We start from the raw sequence: 26,075 nt of genomic DNA, 5'->3' as shown, positions 1-26,075 counted from the left end.
TTTTGTTCTAAATAAATGGATGCATTTTGTTAACATATTCTATGGTCTATAATGTCGAATAATTTTTTGAAACAGCATTTCTTACTGACTGTTAAAGGGTTGGAGAAGTCTCATTTACAATGATACATTTGATTTATCTTGTAAACCAGATGCTCCCAGGAATCACAGATGACACTGATGAAAAATCTGTTTTGTAATTATGAAATTGAAACAATTTGCCACTCATACGATGAATGCCAGTATCATTGATTTGTTTATTATTGATTGTTTTTCGCCAAAACCTAAATCCTACAAGGTCGCGTTGAACACATCATGAGAACTTGACTTTCGCTTGGTGCTCATTTTAACTGAATGGAGCTTGAAGGTATCATTAAGTAACTCAGTTTAACCTCCGTCAGTCTTCGTCACTGGCTCGTTGATACATTGCAGTCGTTTTTCGGCTAATGGCTGGATGTAAACAGGTCCTCCGACGACCACTATATATCCGTCCACGATGACTGATGTGTTGTTTGCTTCTTTGCCACCCACCCACCCGCTTGGTTCTCTGGTCTCCACAGAGTCAGCCTGGAGCAGTCTCAGTCAGTTTCGCGCTTGCGCTGCGGGCTCGGACACTTCTGGCTTGTCCGAGCCCTACGCGAAACAACTGGCCCGCAACATGTAGCATGAAGCAGGGCGCTGCCAGCGGCTGGGCCCCGGGCATCAGAGCAGTCCAGCAACACTCCCTCCAGAGACTGGAGGGAACGATGATCTGAACGCAGACCAGGGGTTCTATTCATAAACTCTCTGAAACAGATGGTGACATTATTTGTGATGTCACAAGGCATAATCCCTGACAATAACCTTGACTGGTGACATCATGAATGATGTCACGGCACACAAGTCTTGCCCATGAAGCTGGACTGGTGACATCATTCGTGATGTCACGGCACATAAGTTTTGCCCATTAACCTGAACTGGTGACATCATTCATGATGTCACGGCACATCAGCCCTGTCATCAACCTGGACTGGTGACATCATTTGTGATGTCACGGCACATCAGCCCTGTCCATCAACCTGGACTGGTGACATCATTCGTGATGTCACGGCACATCAGCCCTGCCCATTAACCTGGACTGGAGGTTTTAGATTTTGTTATTATAATCATACTGTAATTGTGTTCAGTTCTATTTTTCATACTGAACTTATTATTTGGTTTTTATACCATATATAATTATTGTTTTTGACACTCAGTACTTAAATGAATTTATTTGAATAGTTTTCTTTGTTTGTTTACATATTTGTTTACTTTACTGAGGGAATTGTAGTTTCCGACTTTTATTATATAATATTGCCAATTTTCTGTAACTATAAATACCTCACAAATTTTTTCGACAGGATTCTTTTTTTTTTTTGCACCAACTTATTTTTTTCTCATTTATTATTAGATGTTTATTATATGATGTTACTTTTCACCCCAGAATTCTATTATATTACACTCATTATTGCACTTCTTAAAGCATATTATACACGGAAAATGTTTGTTTTGTTCTAAATAAATGGATGCATTTTGTTAACATATTCTATGGTCTATAATGTCGTATAATTTTTGAGACAGCATTTCTTACTGACTGTTAAAGGGTTGGAGAAGTCTCATTTACAATGATACATTTGATTTATCTTGTAAACCAGATGCTCCCAGGAATCACAGATGACACTGATGAAAAATCTGTTTTGTAATTATGAAATTGAAACAATTTGCCACTCATACGATGAATGCCAGTATTATTGATTTGTTTATTATTGATTGTTTTTCGCCAAAACCTAAATCTTACAAGGTCGCGTTGAACACATCATGAGAACTTGACTTTCGCTTGGTGCTCATTTTAACTGAATGGAGCTTGAAGGTATCATTAAGTAACTCAGTTTAACCTCCGTCAGTCTTCGTCACTGGCTCGTTGATACATTGCAGTCGTTTTTCGGCTAATGGCTGGATGTAAACAGGTCCTCCGACGACCACTATATATCCGTCCACGATGACTGATGTGTTGTTTGCTTCTTTGCCACCCACCCACCCGCTTGGTTCTCTGGTCTCCACAGAGTCAGCCTGGAGCAGTCTCAGTCAGTTTCGCGCTTGCGCTGCGGGCTCGGACACTTCTGGCTTGTCCGAGCCCTACGCGAAACAACTGGCCCGCAACATGTAGCATGAAGCAGAGGCGCTGCCAGCTGCTGGGCCCCGGGCATCAGAGCAGTCCAGCAACACTCCCTCCAGAGACTGGAGGAACGATGATCTGAACGCAGACCAGGGGTTCTATTCATAAACTCTCTGAAACAGATGGTGACATTATTTGTGATGTCACAAGGCATAATCCCTGACAATAACCTTGACTGGTGACATCATTCATGATGTCACGGCACACAAGTCTTGCCCATGAAGCTGGACTGGTGACATCATGAATGATGTCACGGCACATAAGTTTTGCCCATTAACCTGAACTGGTGACATCATTCATGATGTCACGGCACATCAGCCCTGTCATCAACCTGGACTGGTGACATCATTTGTGATGTCACAGCACATCAGCCCTGTCCATCAACCTGGACTGGTGACATCATTCGTGATGTCACGGCACATCAGCCCTGCCCATTAACCTGGACTGGAGGTTTTAGATTTTGTTATTATAATCATACTGTAATTGTATTCAGTTCTATTTTTCATACTGAACTTATTATTTGGTTTTTATACCATATATAATTATTGTTTTTGACACTCAGTACTTAAATGAATTTATTTGAATAGTTTTCTTTGTTTGTTTACATATTTGTTTACTTTACTGAGGGAATTGTAGTTTCCGACTTTTATTATATAATATTGCCAATTTTCTGTAACTATAAATACCTCACAAATTTTTTCGACAGGATTCTTTTTTTTTTTTTGCACCAACTTATTTTTTTCTCATTTATTATTAGATGTTTATTATATGATGTTACTTTTCACCCCAGAATTCTATTATATTACACTCATTATTGCACTTCTTAAAGCATATTATACACGGAAAATGTTTGTTTTGTTCTAAATAAATGGATGCATTTTGTTAACATATTCTATGGTCTATAATGTCGTATAATTTTTTGAGACAGCATTTCTTACTGACTGTTAAAGGGTTGGAGAAGTCTCATTTACAATGATACATTTGATTTATCTTGTAAACCAGATGCTCCCAGGAATCACAGATGACACTGATGAAAAATCTGTTTTGTAATTATGAAATTGAAACAATTTGCCACTCATACGATGAATGCCAGTATTATTGATTTGTTTATTATTGATTGTTTTTCGCCAAAACCTAAATCTTACAAGGTCGCGTTGAACACATCATGAGAACTTGACTTTCGCTTGGTGCTCATTTTAACTGAATGGAGCTTGAAGGTATCATTAAGTAACTCAGTTTAACCTCCGTCAGTCTTCGTCACCGGCTTGTTGATACATTGCAGTGGTTTTTCGGCTAATGGCTGGATGTAAACAGGTCCTCCGACGACCACTATATATCCGTCCACGATGACTGATGTGTTGTTTGCTTCTTTGCCACCCACCCACCCGCTTGGTTCTCTGGTCTCCACAGAGTCAGCCTGGAGCAGTCTCAGTCAGTTTCGCGCTTGCGCTGCGGGCTCGGACACTTCTGGCTTGTCCGAGCCCTACGCGAAACAACTGGCCCGCAACATGTAGCATGAAGCAGGGCGCTGCCAGCGGCTGGGCCCCGGGCATCAGAGCAGTCCAGCAACACTCCCTCCAGAGACTGGAGGGAACGATGATCTGAACGCAGACCAGGGGTTCTATTCATAAACTCTCTGAAACAGATGGTGACATTATTTGTGATGTCACAAGGCATAATCCCTGACAATAACCTTGACTGGTGACATCATGAATGATGTCACGGCACACAAGTCTTGCCCATGAAGCTGGACTGGTGACATCATTCGTGATGTCACGGCACATAAGTTTTGCCCATTAACCTGGACTGGTGACATCATTCATGATGTCACGGCACATCAGCCCTGTCATCAACCTGGACTGGTGACATCATTTGTGATGTCACAGCACATCAGCCCTGTCCATCAACCTGGACTGGTGACATCATTCGTGATGTCACGGCACATCAGCCCTGCCCATTAACCTGGACTGGAGGTTTTAGATTTTGTTATTATAATCATACTGTAATTGTATTCAGTTCTATTTTTCATACTGAACTTATTATTTGGTTTTTATACCATATATAATTATTGTTTTTGACACTCAGTACTTAAATGAATTTATTTGAATAGTTTTCTTTGTTTGTTTACATATTTGTTTACTTTACTGAGGGAATTGTAGTTTCCGACTTTTATTATATAATATTGCCAATTTTCTGTAACTATAAATACCTCACAAATTTTTTCGACAGGATTCTTTTTTTTTTTTGCACCAACTTATTTTTTTCTCATTTATTATTAGATGTTTATTATATGATGTTACTTTTCACCCCAGAATTCTATTATATTACACTCATTATTGCACTTCTTAAAGCATATTATACACGGAAAATGTTTGTTTTGTTCTAAATAAATGGATGCATTTTGTTAACATATTCTATGGTCTATAATGTCGTATAATTTTTTGAGACAGCATTTCTTACTGACTGTTAAAGGGTTGGAGAAGTCTCATTTACAATGATACATTTGATTTATCTTGTAAACCAGATGCTCCCAGGAATCACAGATGACACTGATGAAAAATCTGTTTTGTAATTATGAAATTGAAACAATTTGCCACTCATACGATGAATGCCAGTATTATTGATTTGTTTATTATTGATTGTTTTTCGCCAAAACCTAAATCTTACAAGGTCGCGTTGAACACATCATGAGAACTTGACTTTCGCTTGGTGCTCATTTTAACTGAATGGAGCTTGAAGGTATCATTAAGTAACTCAGTTTAACCTCCGTCAGTCTTCGTCACTGGCTCGTTGATACATTGCAGTGGTTTTTCGGCTAATGGCTGGATGTAAACAGGTCCTCCGACGACCACTATATATCCGTCCACGATGACTGATGTGTTGTTTGCTTCTTTGCCACCCACCCACCCGCTTGGTTCTCTGGTCTCCACAGAGTCAGCCTGGAGCAGTCTCAGTCAGTTTCGCGCTTGCGCTGCGGGCTCGGACACTTCTGGCTTGTCCGAGCCCTACGCGAAACAACTGGCCCGCAACATGTAGCATGAAGCAGGGCGCTGCCAGCGGCTGGGCCCCGGGCATCAGAGCAGTCCAGCAACACTCCCTCCAGAGACTGGAGGGAACGATGATCTGAACGCAGACCAGGGGTTCTATTCATAAACTCTCTGAAACAGATGGTGACATTATTTGTGATGTCACAAGGCATAATCCCTGACAATAACCTTGACTGGTGACATCATTCATGATGTCACGGCACACAAGTCTTGCCCATGAAGCTGGACTGGTGACATCATTCGTGATGTCACGGCACATCAGCCCTGCCATCAACCTGGACTGGAGGTTTTAGATTTTGTTATTATAATCATACTGTAATTGTATTCAGTTCTATTTTTCATACTGAACTTATTATTTGGTTTTTATACCGTATATAATTATTGTTTTTGATTCTCAGTACTGAAATGAATTTATTTGAATAGTTTTCTTTGTTTGTTTACATATTTGTTTACTTTACTGAGGGAATTGTAGTTTCCGACTTTTATTATATAATATTGCCAATTTTCTGTAACCATAAATACCTCACAAATTTTTTCGACGGGATTCATTTTTTTTGGAACCTACTTGTTTTTTTCTCATTTATTATTAGATGTTTATTATATGATGTTACTTTTCACCCCAGAATTCTATTATATTACACTCATTATTGCACTTCTGAAAATATATTATACACGGAAAATGTTTGTTTTGTTCTAAATAAATGGATGCATTTTGTTAACATATTCTATGGTCTATAATGTCGTATAATTTTTTGAAACAGCATTTCTTACTGACTGTTAAAGGGTTGGAGAAGTCTCATTTACAATGATACATTTGATTTATCTTGTAAACCAGATGCTCCCAGGAATCACAGATGACACTGATGAAAAATCTGTTTTGTAATTATGAAATTGAACCAATTTGCCACTTACAATTTTTTTTTTTATACCATATATTATTATTGTTTTTGACACTCAGTACTTAAATGAATTTTTCTTTTATAATTTTTTTGTTTGGTTGTTCATTTGTTTACTTTATTGAGTAAATTGTATTTTCAGATTTTTATTATATAATATTGCAAATTTTTTGTAATACGTCACAGATTTTTTCCACTGGATTTAATTTTATTTGCATTTACTTATTTTTTCTTATTTATTGTTAGATGTTTATTATATGATGTTACTTTTCACCCCAGAATTCTATTATATTACACTCACTTTTGCACTTATTAAAAACACATTAAACAAGGAAAATGGTTGTTTTGTTCTGAATAAATGGATGCATTTTGTTAACATACTCTATGGTCTATAATGTCGTACCATTTTTTAAAATGGCATTTCTTAGTGTGACTGTTCCAGAAGTCTCATTTACAATGATACATTTGATTTATCTTGTAAACCAGATGCTCCCAAAATTCACAGATGACACTGATGAAAAATTCTGTTTTGTAATTATGAAATTGAAACAATTTGCCACTTATACAATGAATGCCAGTATTATTAATTTGTTTATTATTGATTGTTTTCACCAAAACCTAAATCTTACATGGTCGCATTGAACACACCATGAGAACTTTTCAGATTCTTATTATATAATATTGCAAATCTTTTGTAATACGTCACAGATTTTTTCCACTGGATTTAATTTTATTTGCATCTACTTATTTTTTCTTATTTATTGTTAGATGTTTATTATATGATGTTACTTTTCACCCCAGAATTCTATTATATTACACTCACTTTTGCACTTTTTAAAAACACATTAAACAAGGAAAATGTTTGTTTTGTTCTAAATAAATGGATGCATTTTGTTAACATATTCTATGGTCTATAATGTCGTATAATTTTTTGAAACAGCATTTCTTACTGACTGTTAAAGGGTTGGAGAAGTCTCATTTACAGTGATACATTTGATTTATCTTGTAAACCAGATGCTCCCAGGAATCACAGATGACACTGATGAAAAATCTGTTTTGTAATTATGAAATTGAAACAATTTGCCACTCATACAATGAATGCCAGTATCATTGATTTGTTTATTATTGATTGTTTTTCGCCAAAACCTAAATCCTACAAGGTCGCGTTGAACACATCATGAGAACTTGACTTTCGCTTGGTGCTCATTTTAACTGAATGGAGCTTGAAGGTATCATTAAGTAACTCAGTTTAACCTCCGTCAGTCTTCGTCACCGGCTCGTTGATACATTGCAGTGGTTTTTCGGCTAATGGCTGGATGTAAACAGGTCCTCCGACGACCACTATATATCCGTCCACGATGACTGATGTGTTGTTTGCTTCTTTGCCACCCACCCACCCGCTTGGTTCTCTGGTCTCCACAGAGTCAGCCTGGAGCAGTCTCAGTCAGTTTCGCGCTTGCGCTGCGGGCTCGGACACTTCTGGTTTGTCCGAGCCCTACGCGAAACAACTGGCCCGCAACATGTAGCATGAAGCAGGGCGCTGCCAGCGGCTGGGCCCCGGGCATCAGAGCAGTCCAGCAACACTCCCTCCAGAGACTGGAGGGAACGATGATCTGAACGCAGACCAGGGGTTCTATTCATAAACTCTCTGAAACAAATGGTGACATTATTTGTGATGTCACAAGGCATAATCCCTGACAATAACCTTGACTGGTGACATCATTCATGATGTCACGGCACACAAGTCTTGCCCATGAAGCTGGACTGGTGACATCATTTGTGATGTCACAGCACATCAGCCCTGCCCATTAACCTGGACTGGAGGTTTTAGATTTTGTTATTATAATCATACTGTAATTGTATTCAGTTCTATTTTTCATACTGAACTTATTATTTGTTTTTTTATGTCGTACCATTTTTTGAAATAGCATATCTTAGTGTGACTGTTCCAGAAGTCTCATTTACAATGATACATTTGATTTATCTTGTAAGCCAGATGCTCCCAAAATTCACAGATGACACTGATGAAAAATCTGTTTTGTAATTATGAAAATGAAATTATTTGCCACTCGTACGATGAATGCCAGTATCATTGATTTGTTTATTATTGATTGTTTTCGCCAAAACCTAAATCTTACAAGGTCGCGTTGAACACATCATGAGAACTTTTCTGATTTTTATTATATAATATTGCAAATCTTTTGTAATACGTCACAGATTTTTTCCACTGGATTTAATTTTATTTGCATATACTTATTTTTTCTTATTTATTGTTAGATGTTTATTATATGATGTTACTTTTTAACCCCAGGATTCTATTATATTACACTCACTTTCGCACTTTTAAAAAACATAGTAAAGAAGGAAAATGTTTGTTTCATTTTGAATAAATGGATGCATTTTGTTACGACTCCTTGAATTTAAAAAGGAGCGATACAGATGGGTAAGGGAGGCACACAGCAATCATGATATGATGATGTGAAATAAATGTATTTCTTCATGCATATTTCATTAAACATAAAGGCCTTTACACAACACTGGTGTTTTGGGAAATTTTGTAGTGTCTTGGGAAATGTTGTCATACGTTGGGAAATGTGTTTTGGGAAATGTTATAGTATTTTTGGGAATTAAATGTTTTGGGAAATGTTGTGTTTTGGGAATTATTAAAGTGTTTTGGAAAATGTTGAAGGGTTTGGGGAAATGTTGAAGTGTTTTGGGAAATGTTGAATTTTTTGGGAAATGTATTATGGGAGATGAAATGATTTGCAAAATGTTGTATTTTGGGAAATTGTCTAGTGTGTTGGGAATGTTGAAGTATTTTATGAGGTGTTCAAGTGTTTCGAAGAAAGTTAAAGTGTTTTGGAAACTGTTCAAGTCTTTGGGGAAATCTTCAAGTGTTTTAGGATATCTTGTCTTGTTTTGGGCAATGTTGTCGTGTTTTGGGAAATGTCATGTTTTGGGAAATGTCTTGTTCTGGGAAATCTTGAAGTGTTTTAGGATATCTTGTCTTCTTTGGGCAATGTTGTCGTGTTCTGGGAAATGTTGAAATTTTTGGGAAATGTTGAAGTTTTTGGGGAAATGTTGAAATGATTTGGGAAATTCTGTATTTTGGGAAATTCTCTAGTGTTTTGTAAATGTTGAAGTGTTTTGAAGAAAGTTAAAGTGTTTTGAAGAATGTTTAAGTGTTTTAAAGAATGTTTAAGTGTTTTTGAAGAATGCTAAAGTGTTTTTGAAGAATGTCAAAGTATTTTGTGAAATGCTGAAGTGTTTTTAAATTGTGCCGTTTCTGTTCTTTAAAGTTTCCTTTTTTTGTTTTGCCCTCAATATAGTTAGAACAGCTTGAGTGTGAAAGGTAGAGAGAGATAGAAGGAGGGGGCGACATGCAGCTGCAGGTTGGAGTCAAACCTGTGGCTGTTGCGGCAATGACACAACCTCTGCACCTGACATGCTCACCCTGCAGGTGAGCTACTGATGTGGTGGAAATTCTCTGCTGCTTCTGCTGGTGAAGAATGAAATGGAGACTTCTGCCGGCCGACAAGGTTTTATTTCCTTTGCAAAGAAAAGGTCAATCAACATGTGAGCGGTCAGGATGAAGAAAGACCCCGAGCATGGGGAAAACTGGATATTTTATGCTTGTGGAGAAACACACCCCTCGGCCCCTTATCCAAAGGTGTGTATTCGCGCTCTTTGTCTCTTGCAGGTATCGGTACCGACCCCCTAAGGTGTGAGTTAAACCGTCTAGACATCACAGTTCAAAATACAAAAGGATTTGGATATTGCTGAAGAAGCAGAAGGGAAGTTGGAAGTCTCAAGTGGTTGACAAAAGGATATGAATCTTGATGAGGAGACAGAAGGAAAGGATGTCTCACGTGGTTGAAATGCAAAGGAATTGAATGAACAATTACAATCAAAGAGTCTGACATTTTGGTGAGGTGGTGGGAGGTTGTGTGTCTCACAAAGAAGTCAAAATTACAATTACACTGACCACCCCATTTTTTCTCAGCATCTTCCATGTTTCACAAACCAAGTAATGCTTTTTCTCTTTGTTTTTCTATTTTATTCTACTTTTTATGAAAGTTTTTTTTTCATTGAGTTCTATGCCATGTTATCCAGGGATTCAAATGCAGAACACAACACAGGACACATGGCAATTAACTCTTCATATTTGAGTTTATCGCTTTTTCTATTTTATATAAATATTTTTATGGAAAAATCATGATTCATATAGAATTTATATAAATGTATAAAGACACAAATATGATTGACTGACTATTGATCTGTACACTTCAATAACCAACTTCACATGATGACAACAGTTTTCAAGGCTGTTTGTTAATATCAGTTACACTAAGTGTGACACTGAGAGTTAATGAAGAATGAAATTGAATTAATAATTGAATAATTTTCATTAAAATGTGTATATAAATTGGTATGTCCTGCATGTTCAATATATTTAGGTATTACATTTGAGACACTGGGACACACTGCATGGAAGTTATTGAGAAAACCCTGAATATTTTCATAAAATATTTTTAGAAAATAAAAGGTGCGTCTTCAGTCCTGATGCACTGGTCACTTAAATCGGATAACAGATTCACATTCAATAATACTAATAATGATAATAATCAGAAGAAGAAAATGCAGAGTAGGCTACATTATATGAGATATATCTTTATTTGACTTTTAAAGCGAGGTCACATATTACAATTTTACTGATAGGCTATTGTAATTAGCTTATTATAGTCAACATTTGAAGTTTTTGGTTGTTGTTGGCCTGACACAACTTATCCAATACTGAAAAAAAAATAGCTTGACCAACTTAAGATGGTTAAACTGGTTTACCAGCTTGTTTGACCAACTTTTTTGCATAATTTTCAATGGTTTGGCTGGTCATAGGCTACCTGCTTGTGATGGTCAACTCTAGCTGGTTTATCCATTGAAATTCCTGTAAAATTGAAACCAAATCAATGTCCATGAGTTTGGAGAAATAACAGTGTCATGAGGGGGATGTATGAAAACCATTTAGCATAAATCAGTTAAGTCCTCTGTCATGAAGATAAATGTCCACAGCTTGACAGGCTGGTTACACCAGCATGGCTGGCAGGTGGCCCATCCAGCTAAACCATCAAAGACTAGCAAGAACTGGGTAAGAACCATCTAAGATCATGTTTGACTGGCTAAAACCAACTAAAACCAGCTATAACCATCCTAAACTAGCTATAACCATCTTAAACCAGCTAAAACCAACTTAAACCAACTAAAACCAGCTAAAACCATCCTAAACTAGCTATAACCATCTTAAACCAGCTATAACCAACTTAAACCAGCTAAAACTGCATATTTTGTTCAGCAGGGGTACACGCCCCTTCCAAAAACCCACCAATCAGAGCTCGCGCTGAGGATCCTATAAATAGTGTGGTCGACGCAGCAGGGTCTCTCTTAACTTTGTTTGAGACGTACAGAGAAGTCCAGCCGGGACAAAGCACGCGGAGAATCGCGAGTCCGGAAAGAAACTATCTTTAAAAACTCACCTCACGTTTTCCTACTTCGGACCCATGGCAATCTTTGGATTAAACTGTGGGATTTTTGCTTGGTGAATTCACCATAGGGAAATATTCACCTCAGAGGACCTTTGCTGAGCTGAGGAGGCTGTGGGAGTGCTGAGCTGAGAAATGTGTTAAATACGATGAAATGCGGAGGTGAGTTAAGTTGAACGTTCGAGGACAAAACGACGGTTACATCTCAAAGTTGTTGTTTTTCGACGTTTCTATAAAGCGATAAATCGCAAAGAACGCGTGTATTTGGACCATTTAACTTTACTTTAGGCGTGTGACGCAGTGTAACTTTCATTTACGTAAATCTGTAGGAAAACCCTACGTACGTCACAATAGCGTTTTCAAACCGACGAAACGAAAGTAAGTTGATAGCGGACGGTCTAGTACTGTCACACACTCACACATTGACGACAATTTGCTGTTGTTTGGTGTTTTTATTTCAATGTCTGTACAGCCAGCGACGACGATAAAAGGAGTGAACTTGTGGACTAACGCCTTGAACGCCCCTCCCCCGGATGAAAACGGATCTTCCGCAAAAAACACTTAATGCTATTATCACAACACTTATTGTGTGCCTTATTGTTTCATGTAAGTGTGCTGACAGGGTGAGCTCCAGGAAGTTGTTGGCCACTATGTGACCAGGTGACCTAAGACAGATATGCTTAGAATAATATTAATAATAATAATAGTTATAATAATAACAACAATTAAAGCTGCAAGCAGCGATGAACGAGCCCTCGCACCTCCGCACACGTCGGGACTTCTGGCAGGATGTCGACTGATGCGACCGTGTCTCTCTGAGAACGGGGAACACAAAATCAGCAGAATCTGAAGTAGAAGTATTAAACTATCACCGGCCGCTGGTGATAGTTTAATGATCAGCAGATGTCTCATGCTGTAAACAGAGCCACAGAACGAGTAGTGCTCGAGACGGCTTGACACATCGCGCAGGTGATACTGAGACAGGTACAGGAGCGGCAGCACAGAGCAGCATGCCATGTGCCTGTAAAAACGCATCAGAGATTACCGGGAGAGTTTTATACGTGACTAGTTTGGCATAAATATTTATCACTGGAAACTGTGCCATCTGTATTCCCTATGTATTTTAATGGCTTACCGTGAAAACATGCTGCTCCACTTCGCTCCGCTCTGCACTCTGTGCTGAGAGGAGTTTAACAATGGAGAATCGAGGGTAGCTGGAGTTTTTTGATGTTGCTATCTGAGACAACACAATAAACTCTGCAACCATCCATCCATCCATCCATCCATCCGTACATACATATTCTTCCTCTTATCCTGGACAGGGTTGCGGAGGCAACTGGTGGAGCAGAGTATTGCAGACACCCCCCCACCCCGGATGTCTGAGTGTTATGCCTCTAATGCTAAGCCCAGACACCTTATGGGGGAAACACATTTCAGCTTCTTGTATCCGAGAAGAAAATCGCTTTTTGCATTCATTCAACAATTTATATATATATATTATAATTAATATTATAATTATTTAATTGGTGACTGGTGATTGGTAATTTTCAAGCAAATGAATGCAAGTGTAAATGGTTGTCTGTGTCTTTGTCAGCCTTTTGATTTATGGGTGATCTGTCTAGGTTATACCCGGCCTCTCGCCCAAAGTCAGCTGGGATTGACTCCAGTGCCTTGTGACCCTGTAAAGGAGAAGCAGTTATTGATGGATGGATGGATCAGTGGATTTATGTGGGATGAAACTTGGGCCCCATCCACAGTAGCAGGTGGACAGAATGGACCAAAGATAGTAGGTTTAACCACACTGGCACTAGACTAGTACCCCAAACCACCGACCTGCTCTCCTGAGCTGGGTTCTCTCTTCAGGACAGGTTTTCTGCTGGTACTGCTCTTTCTGCTCTGTTCCATTTAATATAAATACGCTTATCTCACTGCTTGATTCACACCTGTATGCGGTGGCAGAGAGGTGAGTGAAGACTCTGTCAGACAGAGCATAGTCATGTCTGAGCCTTTGGGAGTTTTGTCAAGTAAATAAAACATTGACTCAAACGGTGTAATTCCACTTTCGGCCACTATGTAAATTTTGCATCAATGCATGGCACACTTCCCTGGGGGCTTGTGCGCCACTGAGCTGCTCTCATAGGAATGAACCAGGCCGCGCCCCCACGACTGTATCCAGAGTCATAATAGATCCATGTTCCCTTACTAACAGGAATTGACTTAGTTATAACTAACACCTGAGCAGTGCTCAAATTTAAATTGAGGAACTCATCAGGGGGGGTTATTGGGAGGGTTATAGATTGTAAAGCCTGATTGATGGTTGCATGCTCGACACTTTTAATGAGTGTGGCTATGCTCACATATTGTCTTCAATTTTATGCTTCAAAGGAAGGTATTAAGTTATCTCAGTGGTAATAAGAGACACCTGAGGTTTTTTATGGTCTGAGTCTATTTTTGTTTAGTGAAATGTAATGTGCACAGATAGCTTTTTAAATAATACAAACATTCAATGTATATGTGTTTTAAAATGGCATATCTACATTGATTGATCAACTCTTTGCCTGTCTGTGAATAATAGATCCTCTCACTCACTTTGGTGGGCTGGGAAGCAGAATCAGTATATATGTATAAACACTGTTGATTTCTTCATGTGGTGCTGACAGGAAAAATATTTTGGTCCAGTAAATAACTGCTACCATAAGCAAGACTTTAGGTAAGGTAGACTTTAGTGGCAAAGTCCTTTTATTGTAGTAATGTTGCACCAGCTTACCGCTAATTTTCCTTTTGTCTCCGTAGAATATGAAGCTAACTGAAGTCATCCCTTGAAAGTTGCTCTACATGCAATGTGATTTGGATTTCCACACAGGCAAGGAGGGGCCTATTCTGTACTTCAGCATCAAAGTAATGCTGGTGCTCTCATCAGTGTAACATCTGTATCAGTGGTACAACCTAAAATGGAATTCAAAACAACATGATAGCCACTCAATATCCTGGGGAGCTTCAGGTGACTTACAGTCCAGCTTAGTTGCCGCAAGGCTATGCACAATCACAAGAAAATTTCAGTGAACTCACACACCACACCAACTGAAGTCACATGCAATTATAGTAAGCACTGGATTCCAGCACCCAGTACCCATGGATAGTGAAGGTATTCCTTGGAACAGTCACTACCAAATAAGCAGAGACGGTGAGGCTGAGTTTCGTTTCTCATCACATGTATCTGCCCAACACAGCAATTCTTTTTGGACATCAGCTTATGAGAACTCTATAAGACAATCTGTTTATTTCAGTGAAAAACACAGGGAGTGTTCCAGGCAAAATGTTTGTAGACATTTCCTGAAAGGAGCAAATTTGAACAAAAATCCTGCACTGCAGCAAAGACAATATTTGAATTCTGCCTCATTAGCTGGCACCACAGCAACAGCTCATAAATTAAAGAGACCCACGCCACTGCTGATTGACTTAATAAAAGGAAATTCCTCAGATTCCAAATCCTCTACTTCGATGTCTTCTCTGTCAGAGAAAACCAGCATTAATGCCAGCATTAAACTAGCTAAACTGCAGAAATCTTTGCCACTGCTGACTGCCTTACTGAAGGAAAATACATCAGATTCTGAAATCTGTATCACAGCATCTTCTCTGTCAGCAGAAACTAATGCCAACATTGAACTTAATACTTTCACAAACTTTTCAGGTGAAAGACATTACAGACATCAGCAAGTCAAAGGGTCATCAGCTGCTCTAAAGTGTGGACAGATGAGAGGAGGAACTCCCCCCATCCTCTACCAGCAGCGCGTCTCTTCGTCCTCTGTCAGCAGTCTGTCATCTTCAGAAAATGTCTGTCCTGTTGGACCTCCTACAGATGACGATATAATGGGCTTTATTAAACAAAAGCTTGCACACTCTGGGACTGTTTTAACTCAAAAAACAAAAGATTATGGATATCCCAACAAGGCGTCGGACAGGAAAGTCTACTCACTGCAGTCGGACCGCACCATGCCAGAGGTTGACCTTCTCCCCACAACCTCGGTCTCTGACAAAGAAGATGTGGCAGGGCTCAGTCACAGCAAAGCTGAGACTGGGCAGTACACTGCTCCTTTTGGACAAGCACTTACGGAGGACGGTTCAAAGAGCAGTGGGGCAAAATCTAAGCAGAAGTCTAAAGAGACAGGTGATTGTGCTATATCTTCATCAGAGATACATTCAACAGGTTTACTATTTTCTGCTGTAGAAAACTCAAAACATGTTTCTAAAAATGAATCTTTTAAGAGCGCATAGGTTGATTTTGATTTGTCTGTAAAAAAGCACTTGGAAGCAATTATGCCTGCAAATGGCAGTAACAAACGTATTTATTTTGATGATACGTTTGGTGATACCAATGATAAAAGTTTTTTATGGTAAATGGTGTGTTAACTACTTTCAGAATTACATGACCACTCTACAGTATTCATTAACTGCACTGAAGGAGCTCATTGCTAGTCTGGAGAATGTAGGGTCCATTTCAAAGACGGAGAGCTTTTCTGAAGTTGTACTGCAACAATTTTGGAATGGGAATATAGATAACATTAATCTTTTTACATCCACAGAAAATCAACAAATAATGAGGAAAGTTCCTACCACCTGCACAAAGAATGAAGATGAGAGTCAAGTGCTCCATCCATCCAAGCATTTGGATGGCATAGGCCAAGTGCCTGATGACAGAGAGGGCCGCATTACAGAACAGGCGAACAGAGATACAGCCCTGAAACCAGTGGATGCAGTAGAGTTGGACAATGTGCAATGTATGACTGACTTGTCAGAGGATCATCAAACGAAGTCAGCATCAGTGGTATCTGAAAACAAAGTATTTGAATTCAAATCAGCCATTGAAAATCAAGAGGCAAGTCCAAAAAAAGATAAAAACATTGGTGATCAACAGCATTGTATTTTTACCAGTAAGGAAGCAATAGCACATTCCAAGCTAACTTCATCACTCGATGAAATTCAGATTCATAATGTGGTCTCAATTTCTACAAACTCAAGTGAACGGCTGAGCAACCTGATAAGTTTGGGGGATGCAGGTTGTATGAATTTACCAACTGATTTAAGCATAGCCCAACCCGCAAGCATAGCACTTCCTGAAACTGAGGCAGAAGAGCACGTCCCTCCATCTGAAAGGGAGGGTGAGGAAGAACTCTCTATGAACACTGTAAAACAGTCAGTGTATGAAGACATTTCAGATGATGAACACCCATATACAGAGCACAAGGAAGTAAGCTGTCCAGCACACTCTGAAGACCTGGTATATGAAGATATAAGTGAAGATGAAAGTCCACAGATTGAGTATATTGCTGGTGAGATGTCTTCACTCACACAAGCATCTGAACCCATTGTTGAGCTGTCACCATTTGAAGATGATGCTTATGGACTTGTGCAGGGTCAGGCTTCAATGAAGACAGAAATCACTTCAAATGAGGAACTTGTTCTACAAAATCAGCCTCCACCAAAGACAGAGATACTTTATATAACACAGTGTTCTAAAACTGATACTAGTTGTGAAGGTCTGCTGTGTCCAAAAGATGATAGTGGGAGTCAGGAAAACCACTCTGTTTCATGTAGTCCGTCCTCTGTTTCGACAGATGAAGATGAGACGGAAGATGAGATGGATGATGGCTGGTTTTTCATTCCTGTAGATGTGTCGGACCTTAAATTTGAAGCAGATGATGACCACATGGATAGCTTACAAGAAAATGCGCTAGATGTCGGGGAAACAAGAGACCAAGAAGGACAGTGTGACCCCAATCCAACACTCTGGCCATCTACATATCCAGAAGCTTTTTCACCGGTAGAGGTGTTTGACACACTTGAGACCTTTCAGCAAGTGACAGCGGTGGAATTTAAGGCAGTGTTGGAGTTGCCATCAGGCAGCAGCACACCTGAGCATGAAACAGACTCTGAGGGAGAACCACATACACCCAAGAACAGGAGAGAGTCTGTAGATAGCTCTGAAACTGAAGACAGTATTAATTACTCACCTGCATCGGAACGCAACATCATGACAGTGTCCAAGAAGTTGCTGAAGAGCTCAGCACCTCTGCCCTCAGAGACAGATGTTTTTGTGTCTGCAAAAGAGGATGAATGCTCAGAGGTTACACATATGCCAAAAGGTCAAACTAGCTCGGAAAAGTCCAGAATTTTGGAAGGACTTAGACAAAAGGTTCAAGCAAACCCTAAGCATGCTCAAACTAAAACCAAAGAACACAAGATTTCAAAACAGGATGAGATAGTAACAAGTAGATCTGACATGAAGGATCAAAGCGACCAAAACAGCAATACAATCGCAAAAGGAAAGTCATTTTTCTCTTCAAGCTCAGATGATGATGTAGATGCAGAAAATTGGGGGCAGCGCATTAAAACTAAAGCGCCTTCTGAGCATGTTCAACATAACAGACAAAATTCTTCAAATGAAGAACTAATTGAAATTATTATAATCGACTCTGATTCAGAGGACGACAATGGCCAAAACTACAAAAAGCCAAGCAGGAAGAGATCCTTGTTTACGGGGTTAGGCAGTTATGATGCCTCATGTGTTAAAGAAAGGAGACAGTCACCTATAACTGTGGTCAGTGACTCTGGAACTGATGAAGAAACAATTCAAGAAACTAGACTGTCCTCTGCAGACCCATCACCGCCACAGCATAGGTCTAAATTCCATGATACAAAGGTTCAAGACGTAATGCAGGATGCATGCTCTGACCTGTCACAAAGCTTGAGGAGGAGTGGACAGCTGATTGGAGCTAAAGGTAGCTCTGAGCATGGCGATCACAAGAACAACAGGCAAAGGATGTCAAAGAGAAGGGCAGTTTTCCATGATTCTGACAAAGTGGTTAAAAAAAGCAAATTTTTCAAAAAGACAGCAAATACAGAGGGATTTCTTACATCGAGATCAGAGTATAGTGGTGATGATGTATCTACCACAAAAAACAGAACTTCTTCTGAAATTGTGGACAGTCTTTGTAGAACTGGCAGGGCACAGCCTCAAAAAACCAGACTGTCACCTGAAGACTCAGAGAAGCAGACCCTGTCTGCAGACGAAGAGACTGACCCTATTGTTGGTCCTAATCCTCTGAATTCCTGCCTTTTTGTTGCGGAGCCTTCTCAACCTGCTAAAAACTTGAAACTTTTAAATGAATCTAGAGTCCACAAGCAGGGTAAAAATGGTACTCTGCTTCCAAAGACCACCACAGCATCCAGCCCAAAGACAGACTCGTTGTCATCCAAATCACAGCCTGCAAATAATAGACACCATGTAAAGGACAATGATGTTCAGGCCAACATATCAAAATCCAAAGTGGTTTCGAGACAACTTTCTTTACCAGGACAGAAAGGCCCATCCACATCCTTGAACAATTTGCCTTCTACAAGCAGACAGCCTTCTGAAGCCAGATGCAGTTTAGCTGTCTCAAGAGCTTTGTCTCATCCTGGAGAAAATGTCGCATTTGCTCCAAGACATTTGTCTTCATCTGAACTTCAGCCCGCTAACAGCAACCCCTCGACAATAAACCGCCCTTGTACCATTTCAAAAGGCCCATCATCTTTTGGTACTAAGCCATTATCAACAAGGGAACAGGTGATCAAAGACTGGAAGGAAGGATATCACCCAACACGGAGAGACAGAAAACCTAACCTGGGGATGGAGGAGTACTCCAGCACTTCAAATACTTTGTCAAGGGAAGCTAGACCAGGGCCACGTCACCGTCGCAGGGCCAGACAAAGGCGGCCCTCCTATGAGACTGCAGCCCGCTGGGTGAAGCAGAGCAAGACTGAGGCCATACAGAGGACAGTGGACATAAGACGGGAGTCCACAGTAAAACCAAGTGTGTTCTTTTGAGGTTTCTAAAATGAACTTCCTCAATAAATTCATATAATTGTCAATTTAATTGTTTTAAATGTGTATTAATTAAAAGGCATTGTCCCAACCCCCTTACTCTTACCACAGGCCTCCCTGGTGAAGGATACAAGTGGAGATCAGCCAACAAGTCCAATGAAAGGTGATATTCAGAATTTCCCATACATAACAATTCTCTTACAGCCAACTCGCATGCTGTTTATTTCATCAGGCTGTTGTTTGAGAGATGCGGGTGTAATCCTTTGTTCTCTTGTTGCTGCTTTTTCTAGTTGGAGAATTGAGCTGGATTGAGATGACCTGTAGATCTTCCCCAAGGCCCCCATCACTGAGGAAAAAGATGGCAGTTTCGACGATTCCTAAGTTTGTTCCACTCCCAAAGGGACAGGCGGTTGATGGGCTAAAACATCAGCCAGTGTTGTAACTGATTTGATCTTTATTTTCCAAAGCATTTTCTGTGTTTGAACAGTTTGTGTGTTTATATGTATACTGTATATATGTATACTGTGGTATACTTGTTGGAAATGGCATTGTTTATTGTTTTGATACTAACAGAAAAATGTTCCTTTTACCTGCTACCTCAAACTGTCTGAACATTTTGCATCGAGTTGTTCATTTTCTTTGTTTTTGCTCTGAATACTGTGTAACCTTTTGTTTTTACTTTGAGAACTTTGTTCTGATTGCACTATGCTGTGTTACATTGCTTTTTAAAAGAGTTAATATGAAAATACATAAAAGTCTTAAACAATCTGTTTGTCCCTCGTGCTCTGCTAATTACCCACCACCAAATCTGTGGTGAATTAGCCTACATGAGGTCAGTTTTTCACTGCACACATGCCGTAAGGTAAGATTCTATGGTAAAAATTTCACAAAAGCCCACTCATTCAGATGTCAGATAACATGGTGCTGGGCCAGAGATATTTCAAGCAAAAAAACAAAGTCTGAACACTAGACTGCGTCCTTAAAAATATAATTCAGTAACATCGACCTGATGTTTTGAGCTACATGTTCTTATCTGACTAATGAACACGTAGCTGGAAACGTCACCTCGAGTCTATGGCAAGCCTTTCTAACATTTCATTCAAAGTCCTGACCAGTAGCAATTAGTTTTAACCAGTGGGAATGGTTTTTAATGGCTCAAGATGTCTGTTACATATATCTGTAATCACAGACATCAGTAATTCTTCTTCACCCTTAAGAATAATGATTACAGACATCAACAATAATTTCTATACATTGAAACAAAGGATTGTGACTTGTGGAAATGTAATATCCATATACATTTGAACAACTGCATTTCCAATTTGACCAACAAACCGTGGATATTTGGGTGTGTCATCATTGAGGAACCACAATGCCATTGGTTAACTTTAAAATTAGCATATTCATTTTGAATATGTAGGATATATGCGACATTGAAGAGATCTACAATAACATTTTTGATCAGTGGAAATACCTATTTTGTTATCTAAAATTCAGTTATGAGTATATTATAGTTATAAAAGTTATAGTTATAAAACTGTAGATATCTCAGATATGATTGTAATCAATAATAACACAATTGCTACTATTTACAAATGTATTTCAGATACCTCAAATGAAATAGGAGATATTTGAAATGACATTTTTACCAGTTAGAATTCCAAGACGACACATTGATAATGTTATTTTGGCTTCTTGGAATTGATTTTAGGTATCTACTAGGATTCTAGTTATGATATCCGTTATCTGTCTGATGGCAAGAACAAACAATTTGACTAGAGATAACTTATTTGTTTATGTAAATAACTGACATTTCCACTAATGGGAACTGAATTGTTAATATCAATAATTTACATCTCTAATTGTGAGAATTCTAGATGTCAATCAGAATTGCAACTAGTCAAAATTACATTATAGATATATCAGCTTGGAATTATGACATGTCAAAATTGAATTATACATATCTGTAACCAAGTTTCATAATCAGAAATACTTCATTGATCCCCGCGGTTTGTTACAGTCGTACAGTAACAACATAAAATAGAAATACAGTAAGAGCAAACAACTGGCACTGTGTGTAAATATTAAGATCTTTAAAAAGTATGTGGATAAATATACTCATTATGTAAGTGTGTAAACATAAATGTCAAATACAACCAGCTCTAATCTGTGAAAATTGAAATTATAATAAAGATAATGTGCCTAGTAAGTGTAAAAAGAAACTATAAATGTGCATATGCTACAATGTACAATGTACCTACTAATATGTAAGTTAAAAATATAAGAATGTAAATATGTGTGCAAAGCTACAATACCAACAATAAATACAAAAGTAAGAATAGCAATAATATATACAACATATTCAATGTGTAACATGGTGAATTTGGCCTAGAGTTAAAGAATATTGCACATAGAATTGGAATAATTGCATAGAGGAATGTTGTGGTTGAAAGAGAAAGTTTGAATAGATAACAATGGCAAAAGTTGAATAGTTACAATTAAGTCACAGATATGTACAAAAAACATTTCCACTGGCAAGAAATTAATTGCTGATATCAAGAACAAACATTTTGACTAGTGAGAAAGTAACTGTAGGTATCTTTAACCCTTGAAACCTGAGCTTTTTTTAAAAAAAAATGAGAAGGTGAAGAGTTTGAGAAGGGGAAAATGCCTTGTGCTAGTTTGGTTGCGAAATCAATTTATAAACATCAAATATTATCACATATTTTAATTGAACAAATAGCAGTTTCAACATAAAGAGCAAAATGCTAAAAACTAACAGCTTGACCAATTTACGATGGGTAAGTAGGTTGACCAGTTTAAGGTATGTTTTTGCATCATTTTTGATGGTTTAGCTGGTCTTACCAGCTTGTGGTCACTCTAGCTGGTTTATCCAAATTGAAATTGGAATTTCAAAATGTATCAAGAGGCCAAAATGATTGCAAAAACAAACATGAAAAATGACCCATTTGGACAAAAATGTCCATAATGAAAGTGTTGAGGTGTGTTTTCACAGCACAGCACTGGATGTATTTATCTATCATCTCTCTCTCTCTCTCTCTCTCTCTCTCTCTCTCTCTATATATATATATATATATATATATATATATATATATACATACATACATATATATACAGTATATATATAGAGAGAGAGACAGTGAAATAGATAAAAACTTTGTATGTTTGTCTCATGTGCTCTATTTCACCACTAGAGAGAGACATTTATACACACACACACACACACACACACACACACATATATATATACAGTATATATTATTAGGACTGATGTTGGTTGAAAAAATAAAGAGCACACAAAATAATACACACACACAAACACACATTTATTTATTTATGTTTATGTGAATTTATGTTTGTGTTTGTGAAAATGTTTGTAAAATTTTCAACAGTAATCCTCTTTTTTCATTTTTTACTATTATGGTACTGTGTTTCATTATACTGCATATGTTTGGGTAACAAAACATTCTCCTCAAAAAATATTGGCAAAAAAAATACATTTCTTTTCTTACCACCTTGCATAATACATACCATAAATAATCAGAATACTGTTCGTCTTGTGTACTCCTTTATTTTGCCACTAGAGGGAGCCATTGATATAAAAATGTACAGATTGATGATCTCTGAAACCAAACACATTTCCTCTGTCAAACCTTGCATTGTTCCATGTTTGTTGATTTTACAGCAGTGAAATAAGTTTTACGTGGATAAGGGGGAAAAAATGACACCATTTTCCAAAAGCCATGAAAGTCACCCCAAAATTTGGGAGTTGAAATTGTCCCAATATTTCCTTTAAAGAGCAGATTTTGGGTGTTTTTGTTATTTTGCAAGTGTGACCAGATTGACCCCAGATCTGGGATTTTAGAAAAAAAACCAACCTGAAAACAAGCAAAAAAACCCACAAAATATCAATGAAACAAACAATCCTTTTTAAAAATGTAAAATTTGTTTTTAAAAGTTTGTTAATTTCTTTAAAAACCAAGAGGAGACGGCAAAGAAGCACATTAACAACATAATGCCCAAAGATTATTTTAAAAACAGCAACAAACAAACAAGCCTTTAAAAAGATGCTAAAAATTATACTATATCTATTTATTTTACATATTTTTTTCTCTGTAAGATACTTTTTTGTAATACCAATATATTATGAATATAGCTTTCTGGACATTTTCCCCTGTTTTCTGGATATTTTTCTATTAATACTCCCCTAAATTTAAAAAAAAAACAAAAACTTTTTTGTCACCTTTTCCTAATTTCTTGCAATGTGTGTGAAACTTCTTGCTAAATTGGTCATTACCTTTCCCCCCGTGCTTTAGAAAAAAGTCAATAGGTTTAAAGGGTTAAAGGTCCAGTGTGTGGGATTTAGGGGGATACACTGGCAGAAGTGGAATATAGTATGACAAGTCTGTTTTTTAAGTGTCTTTCCTGGAAATAAGAATTATTGTGGGTTGTTGTTTTTTTTTTTTTATTACTTTAGAATGAGCCATTTATATCTTCATACGGAGCACATGCAGCCCACAACGGACAAACCAAACACTGATGGCGATAGGGACATTCATGGTTTCACACCTTTTTGGTCAGCCATTATTATTAGCAGCCCCTCATTGAAGAGAGCGTTGGAGAAAAGCATATTTTTAAGGTGACGGCGCTTTATTCAGTGTTCGTACCGGTTTTGATCACCTGCTTGTTTGTTTGGGAGAGGAGGAGACCTCTGTGCATTATTCAGCTCGCACAAAAAACCTCTGGAACAATGAACTGGAAGTTCACTGGAGATCTAACGTTACAACTGCAACATTCTGAGGATTTTTGGTGATGTAGAGAGGTGACAGATCATAATGTTCTTCTATAAAACATTCCTACAACATTACATGAGAACAAAACAAGAACATTTTCAAAGCAACATTCAAACAAAGTTATTCGAGGACTGAGATGACACATTTTTCTTAGATTAAAATGTAATGTAATGTGATATATTAACATTTATTTACAACAATTATTACATTTTTTTGTAGAGAATAATGCCCAAACTTTAGACCATCCTGGGAACATAAAAAAACTTGCTGCTGAAAAGGTTACTAAAACATTTGCATTTTACTGTTCTACGAACATTTTTAGACACAAAAATTGCTAGCTGGGTGAGCACCTGTGTTGTATGATAATTATCGTATTTGTGCAATAATTTTTAAGTCTAAATTCTTGCTTTAAGTCTAAATTCTTGCGTAAGTCCAAATTCTTGCTTAAGTCTAAATTCTTGCTTGTGTTGTACGTCGCTTTGGATAAAAGCGTCTGCTAAATGAAATTGTAGAATTGTAGAATTTTGCCCTCTGCACGATCAATAATTCCAAAACTGCCGTAATGTACGATAATTTGACCAGTGTTAGTCCACGTCTCATTTTAACTCATCTCCTGGCTCCTATATCTGTGCTCACACCTCTCACATGATCTCCTTACAGCCGGTCGCGTTTGGCGGAGGCCTCGTTTGAGTCACGTTAGTCGAGCTGTCGTTTGTTTTCGTAAACACTCGGACACCCGCTGGAAAAAAAACCCATCGACGTCAATTGAGGGCTGACCTGTAGACTGAGAAATAGCGTCTCTCTGAGGCAGTGGCTATAGGTCGATTTGTCAAAAAGTTGCTTGAAGTTTATTAAAGTTATAAATGTAGCCTATTTGTTGTTGTGATTGTGACCGGCTTACGATATTTACGATAACCGCTGTCATGATTGTTTAACATTTCCAATCCGGCAAAAACTGCAGATGAGACACACGTGTCTCCTGGACAGCCTGAGTGGAGGAGCAGGTTTGAATGTCCCGCCCTGCAGAGGGCTCCTCCGTACGCCACGGAGCGGGGCGGAGCCTGCCAGCAGCGGCTCTCCCGGGCTGCACATGCAGCACAGAGTCAGTGAGCTCCGCGGACACGGTTCACCGAGAGCACACCGACACTGGAACAACATTTAAAAACAACTTCGGTTTACTACCAAGCTTTTGTTCTCAGGCGGAAACGGACAGAGACTAGCAGCGTCTTTTAGCCGAGCTTTTGTATCCAGTTTTCCCGGTTTTCCTGGAGATGTGTCGCTGGAGGAGCTGCTAGCGGGCAGCGCTGCTCTCTGTAGCCGCGATGAGTGGGAGCTCCGCGGTGTCCGGCGCGGCGCCCTGCCGCTTCGCTCATTACTTTGTCATCTGTGGGATAGACACCGAAACTGGATTGGAACCGGATGAGTTAGCAGGTAAGAGCTCTCTCCTCCACGATCCCTTGTTGTTTTGAAAAATAAAAAGAGCAACAGCCCTCCAGCTCAACACATTTTAGGAATATTGTTGACTAAAAATGTCCTTCCACAGCTTTGTGGCTAAAGCATGCACAGTATATTCAGTCATATGCTACACTGTGACAGAAACCACAAAACCCAGAGTCAGCATCCAAGTTATCATGAGAGCAAATTACACACTGTAAGCACTAAATAACATTAATGACTCGTTTATTGACACAGAGCTCATACATTAGCCCTTTAAAATCTGGATCAG

General features: G+C 38.5%; 2 protein-coding genes across 11 annotated transcripts in view; both read left to right on the top strand.

The window, feature by feature from the left end:
* Window positions 1-11,575: 11,575 nt before the first annotated feature.
* On the top strand, window positions 11,576-20,303 carry LOC121961207 (uncharacterized). Of its 4 annotated transcripts, none has more exons than XM_042511107.2 (6): window positions 11,576-11,833; window positions 14,465-14,534; window positions 15,363-15,839; window positions 16,255-19,524; window positions 19,647-19,698; window positions 19,826-20,303. In XM_042511107.2, the coding sequence occupies exons 2-6, from the start codon at window positions 14,507-14,509 to the stop codon at window positions 19,845-19,847; spliced, it is 3,849 nt and encodes a 1,282-aa protein (XP_042367041.2). In that variant the 5' UTR covers window positions 11,576-11,833; window positions 14,465-14,506; the 3' UTR covers window positions 19,848-20,303. The 4 variants fall into 4 exon arrangements, with proteins under 4 accessions (XP_042367041.2, XP_087928815.1, XP_042367043.2 ...); XM_088072689.1 differs by having other exon boundaries at window positions 14,465-14,855; XM_042511109.2 differs by lacking the exon at window positions 14,465-14,534.
* A 5,058-nt stretch (window positions 20,304-25,361) lies between these two features.
* LOC121961297 (DENN domain-containing protein 5B-like) overlaps window positions 25,362-26,075 on the top strand; it is a 105,178-nt gene continuing 104,464 nt past the window's right edge. For 3 of the 7 annotated variants that reach the window (XM_042511227.2, XM_088072776.1, XM_042511224.2), the window contains exon 1: window positions 25,362-25,780. In XM_042511227.2, the coding sequence (XP_042367161.1) occupies window positions 25,672-25,780 (109 nt within the window). In that variant the 5' untranslated portion in view covers window positions 25,362-25,671. The remainder of the gene's footprint in view (window positions 25,781-26,075) is intronic. The other 4 variants (XM_042511228.2, XM_042511226.2, XM_042511230.2 and 1 more) reach the window with 2 other exon arrangements.

Source organism: Plectropomus leopardus, chromosome 22 (assembly GCF_026936395.1).
Source record: "Plectropomus leopardus strain MGB_pleo_1.0 chromosome 22, ASM2693639v1, whole genome shotgun sequence".
NCBI lineage: Eukaryota > Metazoa > Chordata > Actinopteri > Perciformes > Serranidae > Plectropomus > Plectropomus leopardus.
Note: the sequence above shows the minus strand (reverse complement) of the source record. Positions and strands in the feature narration are given on the sequence as shown.

Coding starts and splice junctions, on each gene's coding strand:
- LOC121961207 (XM_042511105.2), top strand. CDS start 14,804: ATGGATAGTGAAGGTATTCCTTGGAACAGTCACTACCAAATAAGCAGA. Junction 15,840..16,254: donor GCAGAAGTCTAAAGAGACAG/GTGATTGTGCTA, acceptor TTACATCCACAG/AAAATCAACAAATAATGAGG. Junction 19,525..19,646: donor GGAGTCCACAGTAAAACCAA/GTGTGTTCTTTT, acceptor CTCTTACCACAG/GCCTCCCTGGTGAAGGATAC.